This window comes from Carassius auratus, chromosome 5 (assembly GCF_003368295.1).
Source record: "Carassius auratus strain Wakin chromosome 5, ASM336829v1, whole genome shotgun sequence".
In the NCBI taxonomy this organism is placed as follows: Eukaryota; Metazoa; Chordata; class Actinopteri; order Cypriniformes; family Cyprinidae; genus Carassius; species Carassius auratus.
In genome coordinates this window covers 5,806,615-5,825,818 of record NC_039247.1, presented here as the reverse complement: position 1 = coordinate 5,825,818, position 19,204 = coordinate 5,806,615, and the positions used below count along the sequence as shown (strand labels likewise).

Here is a 19,204-nt window from a genome sequence, read left to right as displayed (position 1 = left end):
GTAATATGTGTTTTTACCTGCGGTGAGCGGTGAGGTCATCGTCTGTGATACAAGCCCCGCGAGGGTTCTTCTCATTGGGGACGTTGGCCGTCACCAGGGAGCTGCTGTTGAACTGTATGTGGCGAACCGGGTGTCTGTTCACACACAGAACAATTACGTGTTGTCAGGCACTTCTGCTTTTGAAAACAATCACATCAGGATCACCTTAACCCTGTAAAGCCTGGATTATGAATTAATAGACCAAATAAATAAAAAAAAACTTGTTTTTGTTGAATCTCATATTTGATATATCAGGCTTTCATGGCTTAGTTTTATTTAAAAATGTATGCATTTGCCAGATACTTTTATCCGAAGTGATTTAAAGTCATTTCAAAGTACATTTTATTCCCTAGGAATCGAACCTAAGACATTAGTGTTGCCAGTGCCATGTTCCACTGTTTGAGCTAAAGAAATGCCTTATCTTTTTTTTTTTTTTTTGTGGGCTACATGATGCCAGAATTGTTATTCACTCTTGGTAAACACTTGTTCACTCTTGTTACACACAATTGTTAAAAATGTTAATAAAATGAATATTCTCACCTGTTGTGCATTTCCCAGAGTTTGGCTCTTATCCTCATTTCCCACACACAGACCAATCCCTCGCCACCGCCGCTTACGATCTTCCAATCATCTGCCTGGATGGTGGTCACGCCCATGTGATGGGCATATAAAGAGATGACTGAGGAGCCCGTACGCAAGTCAAACACTCTCACGCTGCAATAGAGAAGCAAATCAATGTCATTACCGCTACACATAAGATCCTCTTTAAGTGTCAGCACACTGTGCACAGACCGTCTAAATTGGACTGCACAATTAAATTAAATAAAATTGAAATCACGATATGGCTTAGTGCAATTATTAAAATTGCAAAGGCTGTGATTTAATTCAATAAATATAAGCACCATCAAAATAAAAGTTTGATGGTTTAACATTTGAAAATAAAGAAATAAAGATTATTTTTATATTTGCAATGTATTATTATTATTGTTGTCTTTTTCTAAAATACTTTTTATGTTTTATAATGAAATATTACAACTGCAATATTTTGTTTTTATTTAGTATTGTTTCTTATATATTACTTACTACTATTGCAACTACAAATTTGTACTAGTATTATTACTTTATAGCCATATTGATATGTAATCACAAAATTGCACACACACACACACAAAAAAAAAGTAAAGCAAACCTGGATTTTTTTTAAATCACATTTTAAATATGTTAACATATAAAGTACTAAGTTATAAGGGTTATTATAGTAAAAGCTGCAGGCCGTACGTTTTGCATCTTTATCGCCATCTGTTTGAAAACCTGCAGTTGCAGTTATTTGTGGCAGTATCTTCCTTGCATGGGTTGTGCAACGACATGACTCCAGCGGGGATGAATCTAATATGTGGCTGTCAGTCACCGAACCGGTGTGGATACTGAACTTTGTATTCTCAGATTCTACATCTTGAAATTATGACCCAAGTAAGAGTTTTCACTGGACATCTAAAGAAGTTAGTTACAACTGCAACTTTTGTTCTGATCAACTGAGGTTAAAAAGCATTACAATAAATTGCGCTATTAAAGGTGATTAAATCTAACAATCAGTTAGTTGTTATCACATTAAACCATGGTAATTCAACCTTTCTGGATTACACTCTGCCATTTATTCCAGCTGCCGTGAGAAAAGGCAATAAATGATCTGTCACCTGCAGCATCCTCATCTGTGATATAGCATACTATCTAATGTACCTACATAACTATATAAACTAAATAGACATTTAAAAATAAAAAAATGTATGAAAATGACAAAAATATAACATTTTATTTACTTTAAATAAATTAAAATGAAAACATAAATGATAGAATATATATATATATATATATATATATATATATATATATATATATATATATATATATATATATAAAAACATTATTCAAAATATGGATAAAAACAACACTGATTGTAATTAGAGGTCGACCGATGTATTGGTTTTGCCGATTAATCGGCACCGATAGTTGACTGCTTTTTCCGGTTTGCGTTTTTTCAGGTTGCATCCATTGCTGAAGCAGCTGAGAAGACTCTGCTGTCATTATACAGTACAAGAGCAGTCTGTAGAGGTGGAAATCACTGACAGCACATGCTGTTTGTGCGCTTCACAGAGTGGACACTTCAGACACGTGGATTTAAAACATCGGCAACGAAATGGTGTGCGCACATTATACTGTAGTGCATGTTTTAATGTAATTACTAAGTAATTAATGTGTTGACTAGATGCTGCATCAGTGGAGAACAGCAGTATGTTTGTTATCAAAGCTAAGAGAACGCGAACATTAGCTGCACCTCAAATGGTTAAAACAATGTGACCAAAACTCACGCAAGTCTGACGCAAATGTTTAATTTCACGATTATTACCATCTATTTGAGTTGTGACATGAGAAAGCATGCTTATGTTCAGCCAATTACAGTTTTCCATCAAATTACATTATATTTGCCCCAAATCATTGTTAATGTACTTAATGACTTCTCCCTGGGCTGGGCGAATTTTTATTGTGCATTTTTCAGTGAAACATTTGTCTTTCTGTGGCTTTAATAAAGTCTTTATGCTTCATATAGCGAGTTAGAATATAGATCACACTTTTTCATTCTGTTTTGCCGTTTTGTTTCTTTTTTAAACACAAAACTTCAAACTCATCTATGCAGTTTTTTCATTATTCTTGAAGTGAACCTTTGGTGATTAAATAATCAGTTTTAGGCTGCTGCTTGAACTGAATGCGATACACGTGTTGTGTGTGATCCCTGATACCTGTGAGTTCTTCTAGATGCAGCACTTAGCTTTTTGCCACATGTGCGACTGCCATATTTTATTATTTTGATTAAGTAATCATCAGGTGTTCTAGAATAGAAGCAATTAAAGTGTAAGAGTATACATACAACATCCATATGTATGTAATTTTAATGCTGTGGCCTATAAACTAACTTTAATTATCAATATGTAATTTAATGATGATCAATATATAATTTGTACATTTTCTGTACAAGGTATGGTTCAGCCATTTTTTTTTTTTTTTAAATAGTAAAGAACTATTTTAGTTTTTGTTCAGTATCTATTTTTAAAACTACTGTAACTGTAATAATATATTTCAAACATACTGGCCACTAAACCACATTAACTGTGGTTGGTTGCACAACGTGTCAAAATGGTCAAATCTTGGCCAAAATTAAAGTGTAAAGTGGACCATACTTTAGTCAAAAGTCTTACTTGACTTCACTAAACAAGATGAATGTGTTATAGAAACTGCAATATGACAGCTTTCCCCACTAACAGTGCACCACTGTGGGATGGCATTAGTGGCTGGTATAAAGAAATTACTTTTACAGGCCCAAAGGAGCTCAATTCCATCTGTCCTCTTTAATGCTACTGGAGGCAGCCAAAGGATGACTCTATGCTGGTGCTTTCCAAAAGATAATCGACTAAATTAAATTTAGCTTGGACCCCCCTCTCCCCCTCAAAAAAACAACAACAGTTGAAGAACAAAAGATATTAGTCAGAATGGATCGTTAATGCATAGCCAAGAAGGATTTAATGCAGCGAGTAATTATGTGGCTGTGCCTATCTATTGTCCTGTTTTAATTTCATCAAAGCGTATATTCTTGTAAGAGGCTGTAATATATTTACTGGCAGGTTGCAGTGGTCATAAATCTAATGCTAAAACAAGATCTAGTTTCGCTGAGCTGTCAGCAGACAGGCTTCCTTCAATTAATCAAGAGTATTGTTCACAGGCACTTCCAGTGCCACCAACCGTGAGCAAAATCACAACAGGATACATGGGGCCATGAAAAGAGCATGTACACAGCTAGCACACATGAGCCCATAATCATCATCATCAACACCATCATAGCTAACTTTACTACATTTATATGCAGTGAAACAAAAAAACTTGGCTGTTTTAAAAAAAATGCAGCTTTAAGAGTAACAAACAATACAAAACATTTTTAGAAAATTACTTTTGTTTAATATGTTTTTCTATTAAACCTGTTCAAATCACAGTCATTATCATTGTTTAAAAAACCCGCAATGAATCTAAGCAGTGCAGTGAAGAGCATACTTTCAGGGTTTGATATAAGTAGGTGAATAGATATTATCAACAACTTTAAATTAATAGTTTAATATTCATAATTTTTAATTTGATTGTCTTTCACAATGCTTCATGGGATTGCAGTTCTTCCCCGTTTAGTACATAGTCTTGTACCTCTTCCTTTTTTGTCTGGTTTCAGATACTTTTTTGTTAACTCATAACTCATAGCTGCTTGGTTTGGTTCATGGTTTATAACTATTAAACAAAAGTTTTTTAAATTTCCCTATGGAAATTAATAGAGAAAAAAAAAAAATACTTCTCAAAAAGTGGATGCTATATAAATTAGCATGCCAATTATAATTTTAGAAAGAAGCCTTGCTGAAAAGAACAGCTGAAACTAGTTGGTTGGTTAAGGCTAGTCCTCCAGCCTAGTTTGCAAGCTGGTTTTAGAGAGGTTTTGACTAAAATCAGCTGAACACTTGCTTGGCCAGGCTGGGAGACCACTTAAAACCAGCTACTTCCAGCATAGCCTTTATCAGCCAGGAGGGTTCTTAAATGACTAATAAAATCAGAAGGCAGAAGCTTCCCTAACGAGGTCATCCATAAATGTTTAAGTTTCTAAAGAAGCAACAGCAATCCTTGTTTTTTTTCTAAATTTTCAAGACTGGAGCTGAACATTCACCTATTCAGTTCCTAGCAGATCCAATCAGGCACTACAACACAAACACAGACTCCTCTCTCTCTTGCTCTCTCCATATAGAGGCTGAACAAATTGGAGAGCAGAACCGATGCATTAGGTCCTGGCCTTTGGCCACGCTAATAAAGGACAAGACCTGAGCCCTCATTTCCTCTGAGCTGACTGGTGTTTTGCCCGCAGATGAATCAGATGGGGTCAAATCATTACAGCCAAAATGACACTCCAAGGAGTGTTTCGCTTCGCTCATTCATCAAAGATGAACAAAAGGTGAGAGCATTCGCTTTGTCGGAACCGTGCAAAGATGGACGAAGAAAGAGGGATGTTTTAAAAGAGAGCGCAGCTGGCCAGAGAGACATCATGTCCTCCCTCTTGGCACTCTATATAGTGTCTGAGCGAAGATGCAGTTGGAATTTATTTACAAAGACCTGCCAAGCATCTCTCCACCTGCCAAAATAGGGCTCCCGCTGTCACAAGTGTCAATGAAATGGCTCTTTATTCGGCAAAGACTAATTGAGACGCAAGCATCAGATGTGGACCGCACTCTGGATTCTGTATTGAGTCCGCTGGGCAGATGTACCACATCTCTCCTCGTCTCCAACATCTCTTTGTCCACTAAATCAATAGCCCTCAGTGATGAACCGCTGACAATAACACCATCCTTTCAAACAGAGAGCTTTCATTATTCCCATTCCCACTTCTATAAGTGCCTGAGCTTTTCAGATGCTTTCCGTAAAATGATTTTCAAGGTAAGCCAAAAATAGTCGAGAGCAAGCCTGAGTGCTTGTCGCGCTTTGAAAGGACCACAGCTGTGGGGGGAAAAAGTTTTTTCGCTTTAGACATAATTAGGTGTGTTTTATTCTAAGTGCTTTAATCTTGGATATCTAATGCAAATATATTAAACTCTGCCCAAATGTGCTGTATGTAGAAAGTAGACAATGAACCAACCATTTACAAAAAACTTCTGTTCTCAGAGCTGTGGTGTAGCGGTTAGTGCACAACACCCATATTGAGGTGTGGTGCACATGTGGAAGGTTCAAATTCGGCTCATGTCCTGATGAATTGCTGGATGAATTTCAATAAATCTTTTAAAAACATGCCTAGGTCACATTCTCTCTTGAAAATTTAAAGAGAAAATTACATTTTGCATTATAAAATAAAGACATTTACACCCTCAGTTTTTGGCACTGAATGTGTGGCGAGTTCTTAGTGACTATTGTATTTTAGTTAAAAAGTTATTTATGTTTTAAAGTTAATGAAAGTAAAAAGTGCAAATGCTGCTTAATGTAACACAATTTCAGGGAATCTGAAAAAGTCCAAGTTCCTACTCAAAATACAAATTACGTTTTTTTTTTTTTTTTTACCATGACATTATTTTGAATTTCAACTACACGTTCCTATTGCTATTATTATAATGCAGCATTTTTAAAAGTGCACTTTTCAGAGTAAATTACAGGAGGTGTGGGTGTTGATAAATCCAACAATATTATTTTATTTCTATTTAAAATTGTATGCAACGAGAACTCAAAATGACCACTAATAAAACGCAAATATTTTTCATAATTACCCATTTCATTATATGGTAAAAATAATAATCCAATAAATCAGGATATTTTGGAAAGAAGAACACTTCTAAAAGCATTGCATGTATGCAATTTAGCAAGAAAGATCTGTACATCTATGTGGCTCTCTTAATTGAGATGATTTTATAACAAATTATAAATAAATCTATTTAATATCTTGTACGTTTTGTCAGGGACCACCATTTAATTTTTTTATTTTTTTGTACAATACTGTTCCAAAAGTTTGCCGTCAATATATTTCTTTTAAATATATATATATAAAAAAAATACTTTTATTCATACAATCATATATTTCAAAACAACTTATATTAATTATAATAATACTGAAATAATCTAATATTTTAAATATATTTATAAATTAATGAATGATGAAAATGATGTCACAATTCAAACAAACTATAAATAGTTATCTCTTTTTTTACGCAGACATGCTGTTAAAACGCTTTGTGAGATTCACACACAGAAGGACAAGAGTGGGGAAGGATATAAGAGCCCAATTTACCTGTCTCTTATGAAAACCAAGGCTCTGTGTCACCAGGCTTCAATACATTCCCACTAATCCTAAAAAATAAAACTAGTTGCTCTAGGGAAATCTAATGGAACCTAAAATAAGAGAATTCACACCAGCTGTAGGTGTAAATGAGAGCGCTACTATTCCATCGGAACTCATCAAACTCTCTCTGTTTAAGAAACTCAAGTCGCAGGAGGCTTTAAGTTGCCAGACAGAAGACAGAAAGGAGCGTGTGTGTGTGAATGTAACAGTGATAGATGAGGTACACATGTTTGCGAGTGTGTCGTACCGCCTGTCTTTGTTCCCACACACCAGCAGGTGAGGGTGGCTGTCTCTCAGGTCGACGCAGGTGAAGTTTCCCGCCGAGTTCCCCACGGTCAGCTCGCACTGGCTGGTCTCCAGGCTGTACACCTGAATCTGAGGAGACAGGACGATTGCTCCTGGTGAGATGGAAGATAGATTGTAAAACTGGCAGGATTGTGCCTTAACACCTGCTAAGGTTCAAATGTCAGGCCCACAGCTTGCATCCACTGGTGCCAGATAACACATTTCTCAAGTCTTGCATGCATTTTTAAGAACTTCTAACACACTTTAAGCATTTCACAACATCTGAAGCAACCTGTATAACTGGCATTTTAGCATGTAAAGGGTTCTCATTATGCATTATGAATTTTTCAGTTCATAATGCAGATCAGTTTCAGAAGGGATCACTGAATTGAAAGTACATTGATAACTGATAAGTTTGGGGACAGTAATTTTTCAAATTAATTATATTCTTTACTCAAAGAACCCTAAAAAAATAGTATTATGGTTTCCACACCTGTTTTCATCATGGATAATAAAAAATCAGCAAATCAACATATTAACTATTTCTGAAGGATCATGTGACACTAAAACAGAGCCCATTTAGTATAAGGCCTGTTACTGAATTAGACGTTTTGAGAATGATTAGATTTCTTAAACCAACTAGAGCAAAATACAAATATGGTATGGATCTTGTTATGCTTAGAGAGTCTAGTTCCACATTAATCAAAATTGCTAACCTTTCAATTTCTCAGGGTAAATTTCCAAGTGTTTTGAAGTCGGCTATTTTTTTTCCAATATTTAAAAGTGGAGATCCCCTTTTCTATTTATAATTATAGCCCAATCAGTTTCCTATCCACGGTTTAGCAGTCATTTGATTAATAATTCATTTACCTTGCATCCAATCGAGTTTGGCTTTAGATCAAAGTATTCAACTGAGACTGCTGTTAATCATATAATCCTTTTGACTAAGTCATCTAGTTTTAATTTCTCCTTACATACAATCAGTTGGATATAATCATATCTGTCAGATCACTGTTAGCATATTAGAGTACAAAATCATTACTCAATTGATCTACGTACATCTACAGGTGTTCCTCAGGGATCGATTTTGGGTCCATTGTTATTTGCTTAATATTTAATTGATCTTCATTCTACATCAGCATGTCCTGGCACTAATTTACAAATGTATGCAGATGATCCTATAATTTTTTTTTTTATGTTGTAATAGTTTTACACAAGTTCCAAATGAACTTAAAAATTCTATGGTTAATGTATTGACACGACTAAAAGAGAATTGCTTGTAGCTAAATGTGTCCTAAACAGTATGTATGTTTTTCTCTATTTCAAATAGTATCCATAGAGAGCTAAATGTTTTTTGTGTCAGGGATAGTTTCTCATTATAAATACCTTTGAAAACTGATTGAATCTAAACTTACATTTAAAGCTCAGGTTACAAATGTTTGTAAGTATGTTAAATTTAATCTCTGTAATAGTATGTTTATTAGAGATTATCTGCCACTAGAGGCAGCTAAGATGTATATACATTCTAAGGTTATTTCTCACATGACTTACTGTTTAGCAACTTAGTCTCAGCTTTACAATCACAGGAACAAATTAAAAAGAAAACAGCTCTAGTAAACTGTAATAATAGTTCACAATATTACTGTTTTTACTATGTTTTTGATCAAATAATTGCAGCCTTGGTGAGCGTAAAAGATTTTGTTTGAAAATATTAAAAAGTTGTACATACCCCAAACTTTTAAACAATAGTGAACATCTACTTTAGCCAAAGCGGTCACTTACATCAACAATTGGCCAATCAAGGTAATCATTAGCTCATTTGATCAGAAATACATTTGGAATTGAACAAAAACTTGATTACAGACCTGCATAAATCTCATAAACTACCTCATCAAAACAATAAAAGACCAAGTTAAATTATTTAAAAAGTATCTAATTAGTATTCATGAGCTAAGCCTTTGCCATTTTGCGACGTTATGATTAGCACCCAATGGTCATCCTACAACATGAAAAGGGACAAGCCACATGTTTATGGGTAGAGAAATATAAATAGGATATAAACATAAAAAAAAGTGGAACATATAGTAGGGCAGTGCTTCAGATAACATCTTTCAACTTTTTATTTCTTAACTGATGCTTTTCCTGTATGGCAAATGTCATAATAAGGCCTACTTTTATGTTCGCTTAATTTTTAATTTTATTATGAAACAAACAATTACCAACCAGCAGCTTACTGATCATAAAAAGAAAAGAAGCGTGAAAGTAAGAAGTCTGTTTTTACTATTATAATATTATCAATAGTACAGTTCTTGCAATATTGCATTGATATTTTAGAGCCTACCTTCTATTAACTTGCATTCAAATAATTTACTGCTTCTAAACTGCAAACTTTTACACTCACTTCCTCCTCATGTGATCAAATAAAGTTTTCTGAAAACACAAAGCAGCAAAGTGTTCAATAATTGAAAATAAACCAGTGTACCGCCGGTCCAGGTGCTTTAAAACAACTGAAGCGCTTGATCAATCCGCTCACATTAAACACCATCTCTGAAGTAATTAAATCCTAAAAAGAGATTGGTTAACTGATTGCATCAGCTGCCATTTAAACAGTGAGCAAAGGAAAGATAACGGCACGGGCCAAATTGGACGCAAATTATTGAGGCAACAGATAGAGATGTTAAACAAAAGAGAGAGAAGAGAGAAGAACTGCATGATGTCAGATTTGAGCTCATGCCAGCTGTTTAGTGCCTCCAGTTTGGGCCAGACACACTTAATTGTGAGCCACCGTGCTGCCAGCCAAAATCCTTGAGAGGACCCAAAAATTACAGCCAACCCGGAGTCTGTCATCAAGACACGAGAAAAGCTTCCAATATTTAAAGCTACAATATGTAAAGACTTGAGGAGGAACGCTGATTAGAATGAAACCGCGATGAGTGCATGTGTCACTGGCATGAAGACAGACTCCTGGGACTATCTTTGGGATTTATTCATCATTACGGGATTCAGGAGGTTACGGAGGCATTTACACAAGTAAACAATGATTTAGCTGTTGCACTGAGGTTGAGCACATTTCACAAATAGCATTTTCATTGAAACATTACCACCTTTAAATCAAGATGAAGCTTTGACATGTGAAAATATTCAGTGTTCACTTCTTTAGAATGTACATTACCATTCAAATGTTTGGGATCATTATATTTTGGAATTAAATTAATACATTTCAGCAAGGACACAAAATCTTAAACTGATCAAAAGTGACAGTAAAGGCATGTACAATGTTACCAAAATAAAAATATTTTTCAAAGAAATGCTGTTCTTTTGAACTTTCTATTAAGTCATCCTGTCAAATAAACCTTAATAAACCTGAAAGAATGTAACACGGATTCAATTGCTTTCAAATTTGATAATAATAAACGTTTCTTGAGCACCAAAGTAACAAAAAAAAAAATACAAAATTATATTAAAACACAAAACTGTTATTTTAATGTTGTAATAGTAATATTTGTAATAATATTTAACAATGACTTTACTGTATTGTTTATCAACTAAATGCAGCTTTGGAGAGGTCAAGAGACTTCTATGAAAAACAATTTAAATCTTATCGACCCCAAACTTTTGAATGGTAGTGTATTAAAAGAAGAAATTTTGAATTTTCTATAATAAGAATGTTTTGTATTGTGAGTTTATTAAAGTGTCCTTTTAAAATATAAAAAAATAAAATCTGCACAAATTTCCATGTTAAAACAACAAAAGTGGAATATACTTTTGCTGTTATATATGCAAAAATGTTACTTTGTATCTTTTTTCTTCTTCTTTTTTTTTTTTTTGAGACCAAACAGCTTTGTGGTTGGTAATTACCAGTGTGATGTCAATATATTACAATTTTAATAAAATAATAATAATTAAAAATTGAAAATGAATTCGCACTAAACAAACAACAACATTGTATAGTAGTAATAATAATAATAATAATAATACATTTAAAAATAAAACAAATAAAAATTGTCAAAATGTAAAATAAAATGCCAGTACTTATTGTGATGCATTTGCCATATGAGCAAAATGACAATTCAAGAAAATGAGAATTGAAAAATTATAACCGATGCACTTTGTTTACTGGATGAAAGTGATGAAATAAAATAGTTGGCTAATCAAAAAATTGGATGTTTTCTGAAAATGTTGTAGTCAACTGAAAGTTTACAACTAAAATCAACAATTACTCCTGTAATGTGTCCCTTTATATTCTGTATAATTTCACATTTTCGAGCCCTTATATCTTGGGAAAAACAGATTCATTCTGATCTCACGAGACACTGCTCTACGTCTCCGAATTTCAGCACCTGGAGGTGCAACAGTGTGCCACATTTTCACCAGCCTATCTGGCTGTTAAACATGAAAGTGGCGCCTCAGGGTTTGCCAGCATGATCCGCACGCGGTGTGTGTGTGTGTGTGGGTCAGTGCTTCAAACACACACTGTGCTGCACATACACACAACAGATGCCCAGAGCTTCCATTCCTCCAACTTAAAAACAAAGAGGACGACAACAGAAAGCTGAAAAAAAAATACAACTGACTCCCTCATACACAAAATAAAACAGCGAGAGAAAAACAAACCAGATTTAAACACATTAAGGCATCTAGACATTAGACACTAGCCAACTTAGTAAAAACTGCTGAGATCTGAATCTCATCTTAAATATTATGTGTATTCACAAAATTTGCATTGGTAATAATAGTGCTCATTGGTGCTCAAGTTCAAAAATAAACACCAAACCATGCTCTGATCCACTACTAATGTTACCTCACAGACAGTGAACTCTATTTCCAGCCTCAAGTTTTTGAGGCATATGTCTTCTCATTTAATAACACACATTAAAACACATGATTTTTGTGTGTGTTTGAGTCCAAACACTCTTGGATTCACCAGAGTCGGTTCTGGCACGTCTGACTTCCCTCTCGCAGTTTGCAAATCCTGTCAACATGCACCGCGGCTCACAGACATAACATCAAACGGATGGGAAAGGTGCTGATCATGAATTGGTTGAATGGAAACTTGTACAGTTGCTCACAGAGGAGTGGCACAACATGAAACAGAGTGTGATTCCTGCAAGATAAACTGCTGAGATCATCGAAAGACTGAAGACAGGAACATCAAACTAAATTGAGGTTAATGGTTTCACTTCCTTAAGTAAACTGATGATAAATATCTGTGGAAAACAACACATCAGCAGTTGTTTTCTTGACAGTCAAGAGGTTTGAGATCATATACACCCTTACAAAAGATACCATGATGTTAACATGCACTATACTGGTCAAATCCGGTGTAATATTTTCAAGTCCCGATTTGCTACTTAAGAAACATTTATTACTAACCGCTGCTTCATATTTTTGGTGAGTCTTTGATTTACAGAAAGTTCAAAGCAAGAGCATTTATTTGCAGTAAAAGTATTTATAAATGTCTTTAATATCCGATTAATTATTCATTAATTGTTCATTAAAAACTAGATTTTTTTTAATTATAAGTACCGTATTTTTCAGACTATAAGTCACACCAGAGTATAAGTCGCATCAGTCCAAAAATACGCCATGACAAGTAAAAAAAAAACATATATAAGTCGCACTGGACTATAAGTCACATTTATTTAGACCCAAGAACCAAGAGAAAACATTACCGTCTACAGCTGCCAGAGGGCGCTCTATGCTGCTCAGTGTAGACTACAGGAGCACTGAGCAGTATAGAGCGCCCTCTCGTGGCTGTAGATGGTAATGTTTTCTCTTGGTTCATTTCTCTAGGTTCATGTCAAATTAATTTTGATAAATAAGTCGCAGGACCGGCCAAACTATGAAAAAAAGTCCGGAAAATACGGTAGTAAAACATTCATAGGGCAATGCACTACATTGTTACAAATTGTAATAAAATGATATCCTTTTTAAGTATATGAATTCTAAAATTCTACAAAATAAATACAAAGTTAATTGAAATTCTAATTCTAAACGTAAACCAGCCTAAGTTGGTTTGCTGGTCAAGCTGGTCTGTTGGCTGGTTTTAGAGAAGTTTTCTAGACCAACGTCAATCAAGACCAGCAAAGCAGTTTAGGCTGGTACAAACAGTTTTTCCACAATGATTAACATCCATATGATAAAACATGAATGCTACGGTCTTCCATCATTCTATTGTTTCATTTTTATTCTTAACCTTTTCTTATATTCTTATAACATGTTTATATTATGTTAATGTATATTCAAATGCACAGTTCACAGACACTGATCTGCAGAAAAAGCAATTCACTGCCTATGTACAGAAGGTTTTTAACACTTTTTTTGTTAAGCAACGCAAAAAAGAAGTGTTTTTCAAAAATAAGTGCAACAAGAGATATGCTTCTAACACTTTCTATTAAATAAAATAGTGAAACAAGACAAACTGTCCTGTCGTTCAAACTCTCTGCTGCATCGTCGGTGCCCGTTTGGTTAATGAGAGTGTTTAAATGAGGGTGATGTCAGTGGAGAAAGAGAGCCAAAGCATTGTGTGATACAACAGGACACCATCTGCATCCATCTATCAAGCACTCATCTGATTACTGTCAACATCTAGGCCTGTCGCTTCGGTGAAATACTACCAGCCTCCCCTGAGTAAACCCATCCCTCCCCCTCGAGCGCTGATCTCCCCCCAGACTCAAACACAGACTATTTAAACGCTTGCTTAAATACACCGGGGACTTGCTGTGAAGGCTATTGTGATTTGTAGGGGTTTATTTTAAGGTCTATTTCACATGATAGTTGAGCTTTTAATCAGGAGAGTATGAGTACAGGACTCCACCGGCTCAAACTCAAAGCCTCTGGAGAAACTTGGCACCAACCAAAACTAAAAACATAACAAAAACACTTGAACTACTTGAAGAATAATTATTTGCATTTTTTATTAACTTTATGAACTATTATTTATGAATAATCATACTTTATAATCATAATTCTAATCAACCATTTATGGTTATTTATTAGTATTATATTATTTCAGCCAGTGTTATTTCAGTAACACTGAGGTACTATCATATTTGTTGTTAATATTTTAAATTAGATTTTAATTTTATTTTTCATGGTTTCATGGTAATTTTAGTTAAGGTTTTAGTAATTTTCTTGTGCGTTTTTGTAATTTGTATTAGTTTTTGTTGTTTTTTAATATGTACTGTATATAACTTTATTATTTTTTTAAGTTCTAAATTAGTGTTGTTTAAATTAGAAACAATTAGAAATGAGATATGTTGCCTTGAAAACTAGCTGAAATAAAAATATGTTTATTTTTATACTTTAATATTTTTTGTTGTTTTAAATATGTATATAATTTTTTATTTCAGTTCTACATTAGTGTGGTCTAAATTAGAAATGAGATATGCTGCCTTGGAAACTAGCTGAAATAAAAATAAGTTTATTTTTATACCTTATTTCGGTTAACATTTATTTTATTTCAAGTAATTTCATTTTTTATGGTTTTAATTAACTATAAAAACCCTAATTTCAACTAGCTGCTAAGGAAACATTTCTCTTTTGCTTTAAGTTTGAGTACTAAAATAACTAAAACTAACAGGTATAAAAACTATACAGACATTTTAATTGCAATATAGACATTTCAATTACATATTTGAAAAAAAAAGCTGAAAATATAAAATTACATTTAATTCAAAATATTAACAAAAAACTCTAAAAGCACAAAATAACACTGATTTGTCTATGGCCTCTAAATGAATCTCTGAGCTTCACATGCCAGACTTAGAAACAAACTAGGGATTTTTAGGAGCACTGGGACCCAGTGCTGGGTTAATTAAGTAACAGGTCTATTCCTAAGATAACAACAACTTTTTATTTATCATGACTTTGGGAATAAGGTCACACTGGACTTCACTGGTGATGGGCCACATGAGATCGGCAGACCACACTTGTTGACATCATGTGGTGGTGGGGCTTCAGTGGTTCAAGATCTCAGCTGGTAAGCCATAAAACTGTAAATAGTGACAACACTCATGTGGGATGATCCATAAAACATCACCTCTGTGCCCTTGAGCTATGCTCTAAACCTCAGCTTACTCCCAACTGATCCTGTAATAATGTACTGCCATTCACTTACGATAAAATCACCTGCTAATAAATCATGATATATTTTTTCACAGTTAAAAGATTAAATGCGTGTTGGCCCTGTTGGCAGCGCGTCAACATTTAGCACTGTTGCGCTTCGGGCATCCCAGCTCACCACCCCCCTCCCAATAAAGGTATAAAACACCAAAAAGTAAACCTAAAAAAAAAAAGATGGTTTAATCTTGTACTACCAGTGACACAAAACGGAATTGTGATCTGTTTGCTTCAGCAGCCTGACTAGGTTGAATATAACAGAAAGCTTCAAACTTGAAATTTAAATTAGTCATGATTTCTACTGTTCTGTCAGCAAGGTTAATATAAGGTCGACAGAGTTTATATTTCACCAATATCATTTGTTGAAATGTAGCCGTTACATTTGAAACGCTTGCAAAATTTATTTTTAAATCAATTTGACAACATAATCTATTTAAATGTTGTTTCAGTAAAAGATTACTCTAGTAAAAGAGTGCTTAAAATCAAATCTAGATGTCTACTCGGATGCATAAATTGATTGGATATGCAAATGATGCCACACAAAAGGCAGCTGAAAACGGGAAATGGATTAAGAAATGTTTCGTATAAATAGACAATCAGAAGTAGTATCTCTAATACGTATATGGCAATGCAAGATTCTCTATATTGACAATAAGATATTCAACAGGAAAAACCGTATGGCGGAGCTTGATTTAATTTATTAGATATTCACTGGATTATGAAAAGTAGGCATTGCATACTCAAATGGTATTGAAAAAATAAGAGTGCCCGGTGACATCAGACAACACAATAAAGTCATTTTGATATGATAACACAGCTTGTACTTGGAATAACAAACACGTTGTGCACAATAAGGACACAAACATGTATTAAGAAAGTAAATCTGCTGAGTTTTGATGTGAGAGAGCTTTTACACAGGGAAATCTACTACTACTTCTACTATTACTACTGCTAATAATAATAATAATAATAATGATAATTGGGGTCTGAAAGATTTTTGGAATGTTTTTAAAGTAAGTCTCTTCTGCTCACTAAGGCTGTATTTATTTAATAAAAAAAAAACACAGTAAGGTTGTGAAATATAATTACCATGTAAAATAAAATAGTTTTCTATTGTTATATTTTATGTAATTTATTCCTGTGATGCAAAGCTGAATTTTACACATCTTTACTCAGTGTCACACGATCCTTCAGAAATCATTCTACTGTGCCAATTTGCTTATCAATTTTTTTTTTGCAATGTTAAAAACAGTTGTACTAAATAATAATATTTTTTAGCAATGTTAAAAACAGTTGTACTAAATAATAATATTTTTTAGCAATGTTAAAAACAGTTGTACTAAATAATAATATTTTTAGCAATGTTAAAAACAGTTGTACTAAATAATATTTATTAGCAATGTTAAAAACAGTTGTACTAAATAATAATATTTTTTAGCAATGTTAAAAACAGTTGTACTAAATAATAATATTTTTTAGCAATGTTAAAAACAGTTGTACTAAATAATAATATTTTTAGCAATGTTAAAAACAGTTGTACTAAATAATATTTATTAGCAATGTTAAAAACAGTTGTACTAAATAATAATATTTTTTAGCAATGTTAAAAACAGTTGTACTAAATAATAATATTTTTTAGCAATGTTAAAAACAGTTGTACTAAATAATATTTATTAGCAATGTTAAAAACAGTTGTACTAAATAATAATATTTTTAGCCATGTTAAAAACAGTTGTACTAAATAATATTTTTTCCAGAATTTTTTGATGAAACAGAAAGTTCAAAACAACATTATTTATTTGAAATAGAAATCTTTTGTAACATTATAAATGTCTTTACTGCCACTTTCAATATATTTAATGCATGCATACTGAATAAAATTGTATTATTATCATTATTTATTGACTTTTTTTATTACATAGCATAAAAAGTGCACCATGTGTCTGTTCAGATACCTTGTTTCCCCCGTCGCTCATGGCCCATCCGCTGCCCTTGATCCCCAGTGCAGCTCTGCCGGGTGACACTTCTACACAAGTCACTGGATGGCCGTATACAGAGTGAAGAACTCTTGGTTCCTGTTCTTCATTCCTTCTGGAATCCAGCAGGTAAACACTCTCACCTGCCCACGCTGTGACCAAAGGGAAGTCCCGCCTCCCTGGCACCACAAACACCCCATCTACCTGCAAAACAGGTTCTCTGATCAATACATGATTGGTTTGTGGTTATGCATTATTCTGCTTGATTTGTGGATACAACAAACTCTCTGAATCTAAGGAATGCCATTCTGGTGCCAAAATTGCCCACATGCATGACTCATTTTGTCAGCTGTTACTATACTTGGCATCCGCTCGTCTCGGATTAAACTTACAGGCTTTGGTAACTGAATGAGACACGGTGATCTCCAGTAGCTCTGCTCATCTGGGGAGTCCACTCGCACATCCGGTCCTGATGCAGAGACCAAAACCGGACTATCGGGACTTAGATCCAAAGCATGAACCCTCTGGAGGTGCTGGTACTGATGGATGGGCTCAAGACCGGTTTCAGTGCTCCACACATCTACACAGCCTAATCATTCATGACAAAATGGATTATCACAATTAAAATTTGAGTTGAGTTTCTCAAAATTAGTCTTACTTGCACAGAGCCAGAAATCTCAATTTAGCAGCACTTATATACACTTATATTACAATTTGATTCCTATTTAAGTTTTAACAGAGGGGCTTGTTCATATAGCATTACCCTGATTTTACACAACTATTTTTTCTTGCTGCTGAAAACATTTTCTGATTTATGTGAGTGATAAAAAGAGTTCCAAAAACTCCACTGAAAAATCCTTTTATCCTGCTGTGTCAACAAAATGAAGCAAACATGTTGAATCTGGCTTTACATAGTGTTCAGATTTCTGTTCTGGAAATTCATGCAGTTGAGTTCATATTTAAATCTATAATGCCCCTCTTGCATATTAAAAAATAACATTTTAGAAAATTTGTAACACGAATTGTTTTAGTAATTCTTAATGTAATCAACAAACTGGTGAAGAAAGGTGATATCTATTTATTTATTAATAATTAATAAATGCTTTTGACGCAGTTTATATTGTTCTTGGTAACTACCGTGGCTAACTCAGGGCAACAAATGGAAGTGTTATCAAAATGGAAATGTGTTATCCTTTGAAAAAAAAAAAAAAAAACACCTAAAAATCTCTTACCATTCTCATAAGCGGCTGTGGCTACGGTCTTATTGACGCGTACGTGACTAACATAAGGTGCAGGGGTTTCATTTCTGATGAAATGTGTAGGGCGCAGGTAAGATTTGTCCCAGTGAAGAGTGTCCCACAGGCAGACATCCCCAGAGGTGTAGCTGTACGGAACAGACACACACAATGATTATGTGATCTTTAGTGTTCGGATAACATATAACTTATCAATCACATGTGCCTCAGTAACGCATACCCAGCAATCACAAGACCAGCACAGGAACTGACGTCACACAACACCTTTCCTAACTCAAACTGCAGATGACGAATGGACCCAACACGATTCTGTTGATTGAAGAGGTGTAAGAATACTCTTTTAAGACAAATTAAATTACTTTTGCATATCAGATTTTTATATTTTTTGTTGTATTTAAGTTTATAATTCATGAATTCAATGAAGATAAAAATAAATATTAGTCCTATTGTAATAAATGTTCTTGTTTAAGAATGATCATCAACCCTTTCTGCGATTGTAAAGGCAAGGTGCTGCTTACCTTCCAGTTTGACTTCACCATGCTCTCAGTGTTGCGGCAGTCTCGAAGAGTGCTCTTCCAGCATGGGGAGTCAGAGATACTTGCCCCATTGTGATAACCTTCCTCCAGGCA

At 34.1% G+C, this 19,204-nt stretch overlaps 1 protein-coding gene across 2 annotated transcripts in view; it reads right to left on the bottom strand.

Annotated features, from left to right (window-relative positions):
* The window catches only part of fbxw8 (F-box and WD repeat domain containing 8), a 33,777-nt gene that overhangs the window by 13,566 nt on the left and 1,007 nt on the right, over positions 1 to 19,204 (bottom strand). For both annotated transcript variants that reach the window (XM_026245413.1, XM_026245412.1), the window contains exons 3-10: positions 19,094 to 19,204; positions 18,796 to 18,884; positions 18,552 to 18,703; positions 17,712 to 17,908; positions 17,299 to 17,523; positions 7,185 to 7,312; positions 580 to 753; positions 18 to 134 (exon numbers count right to left, since the gene is read on the bottom strand). The exon at positions 19,094 to 19,204 is cut by the window's right edge and continues 54 nt beyond it. In XM_026245413.1, coding sequence (XP_026101198.1) covers positions 18 to 134; positions 580 to 753; positions 7,185 to 7,312; positions 17,299 to 17,523; positions 17,712 to 17,908; positions 18,552 to 18,703; positions 18,796 to 18,884; positions 19,094 to 19,204 — 1,193 coding nt within the window. The remainder of the gene's footprint in view (positions 1 to 17; positions 135 to 579; positions 754 to 7,184; positions 7,313 to 17,298; positions 17,524 to 17,711; positions 17,909 to 18,551; positions 18,704 to 18,795; positions 18,885 to 19,093) is intronic.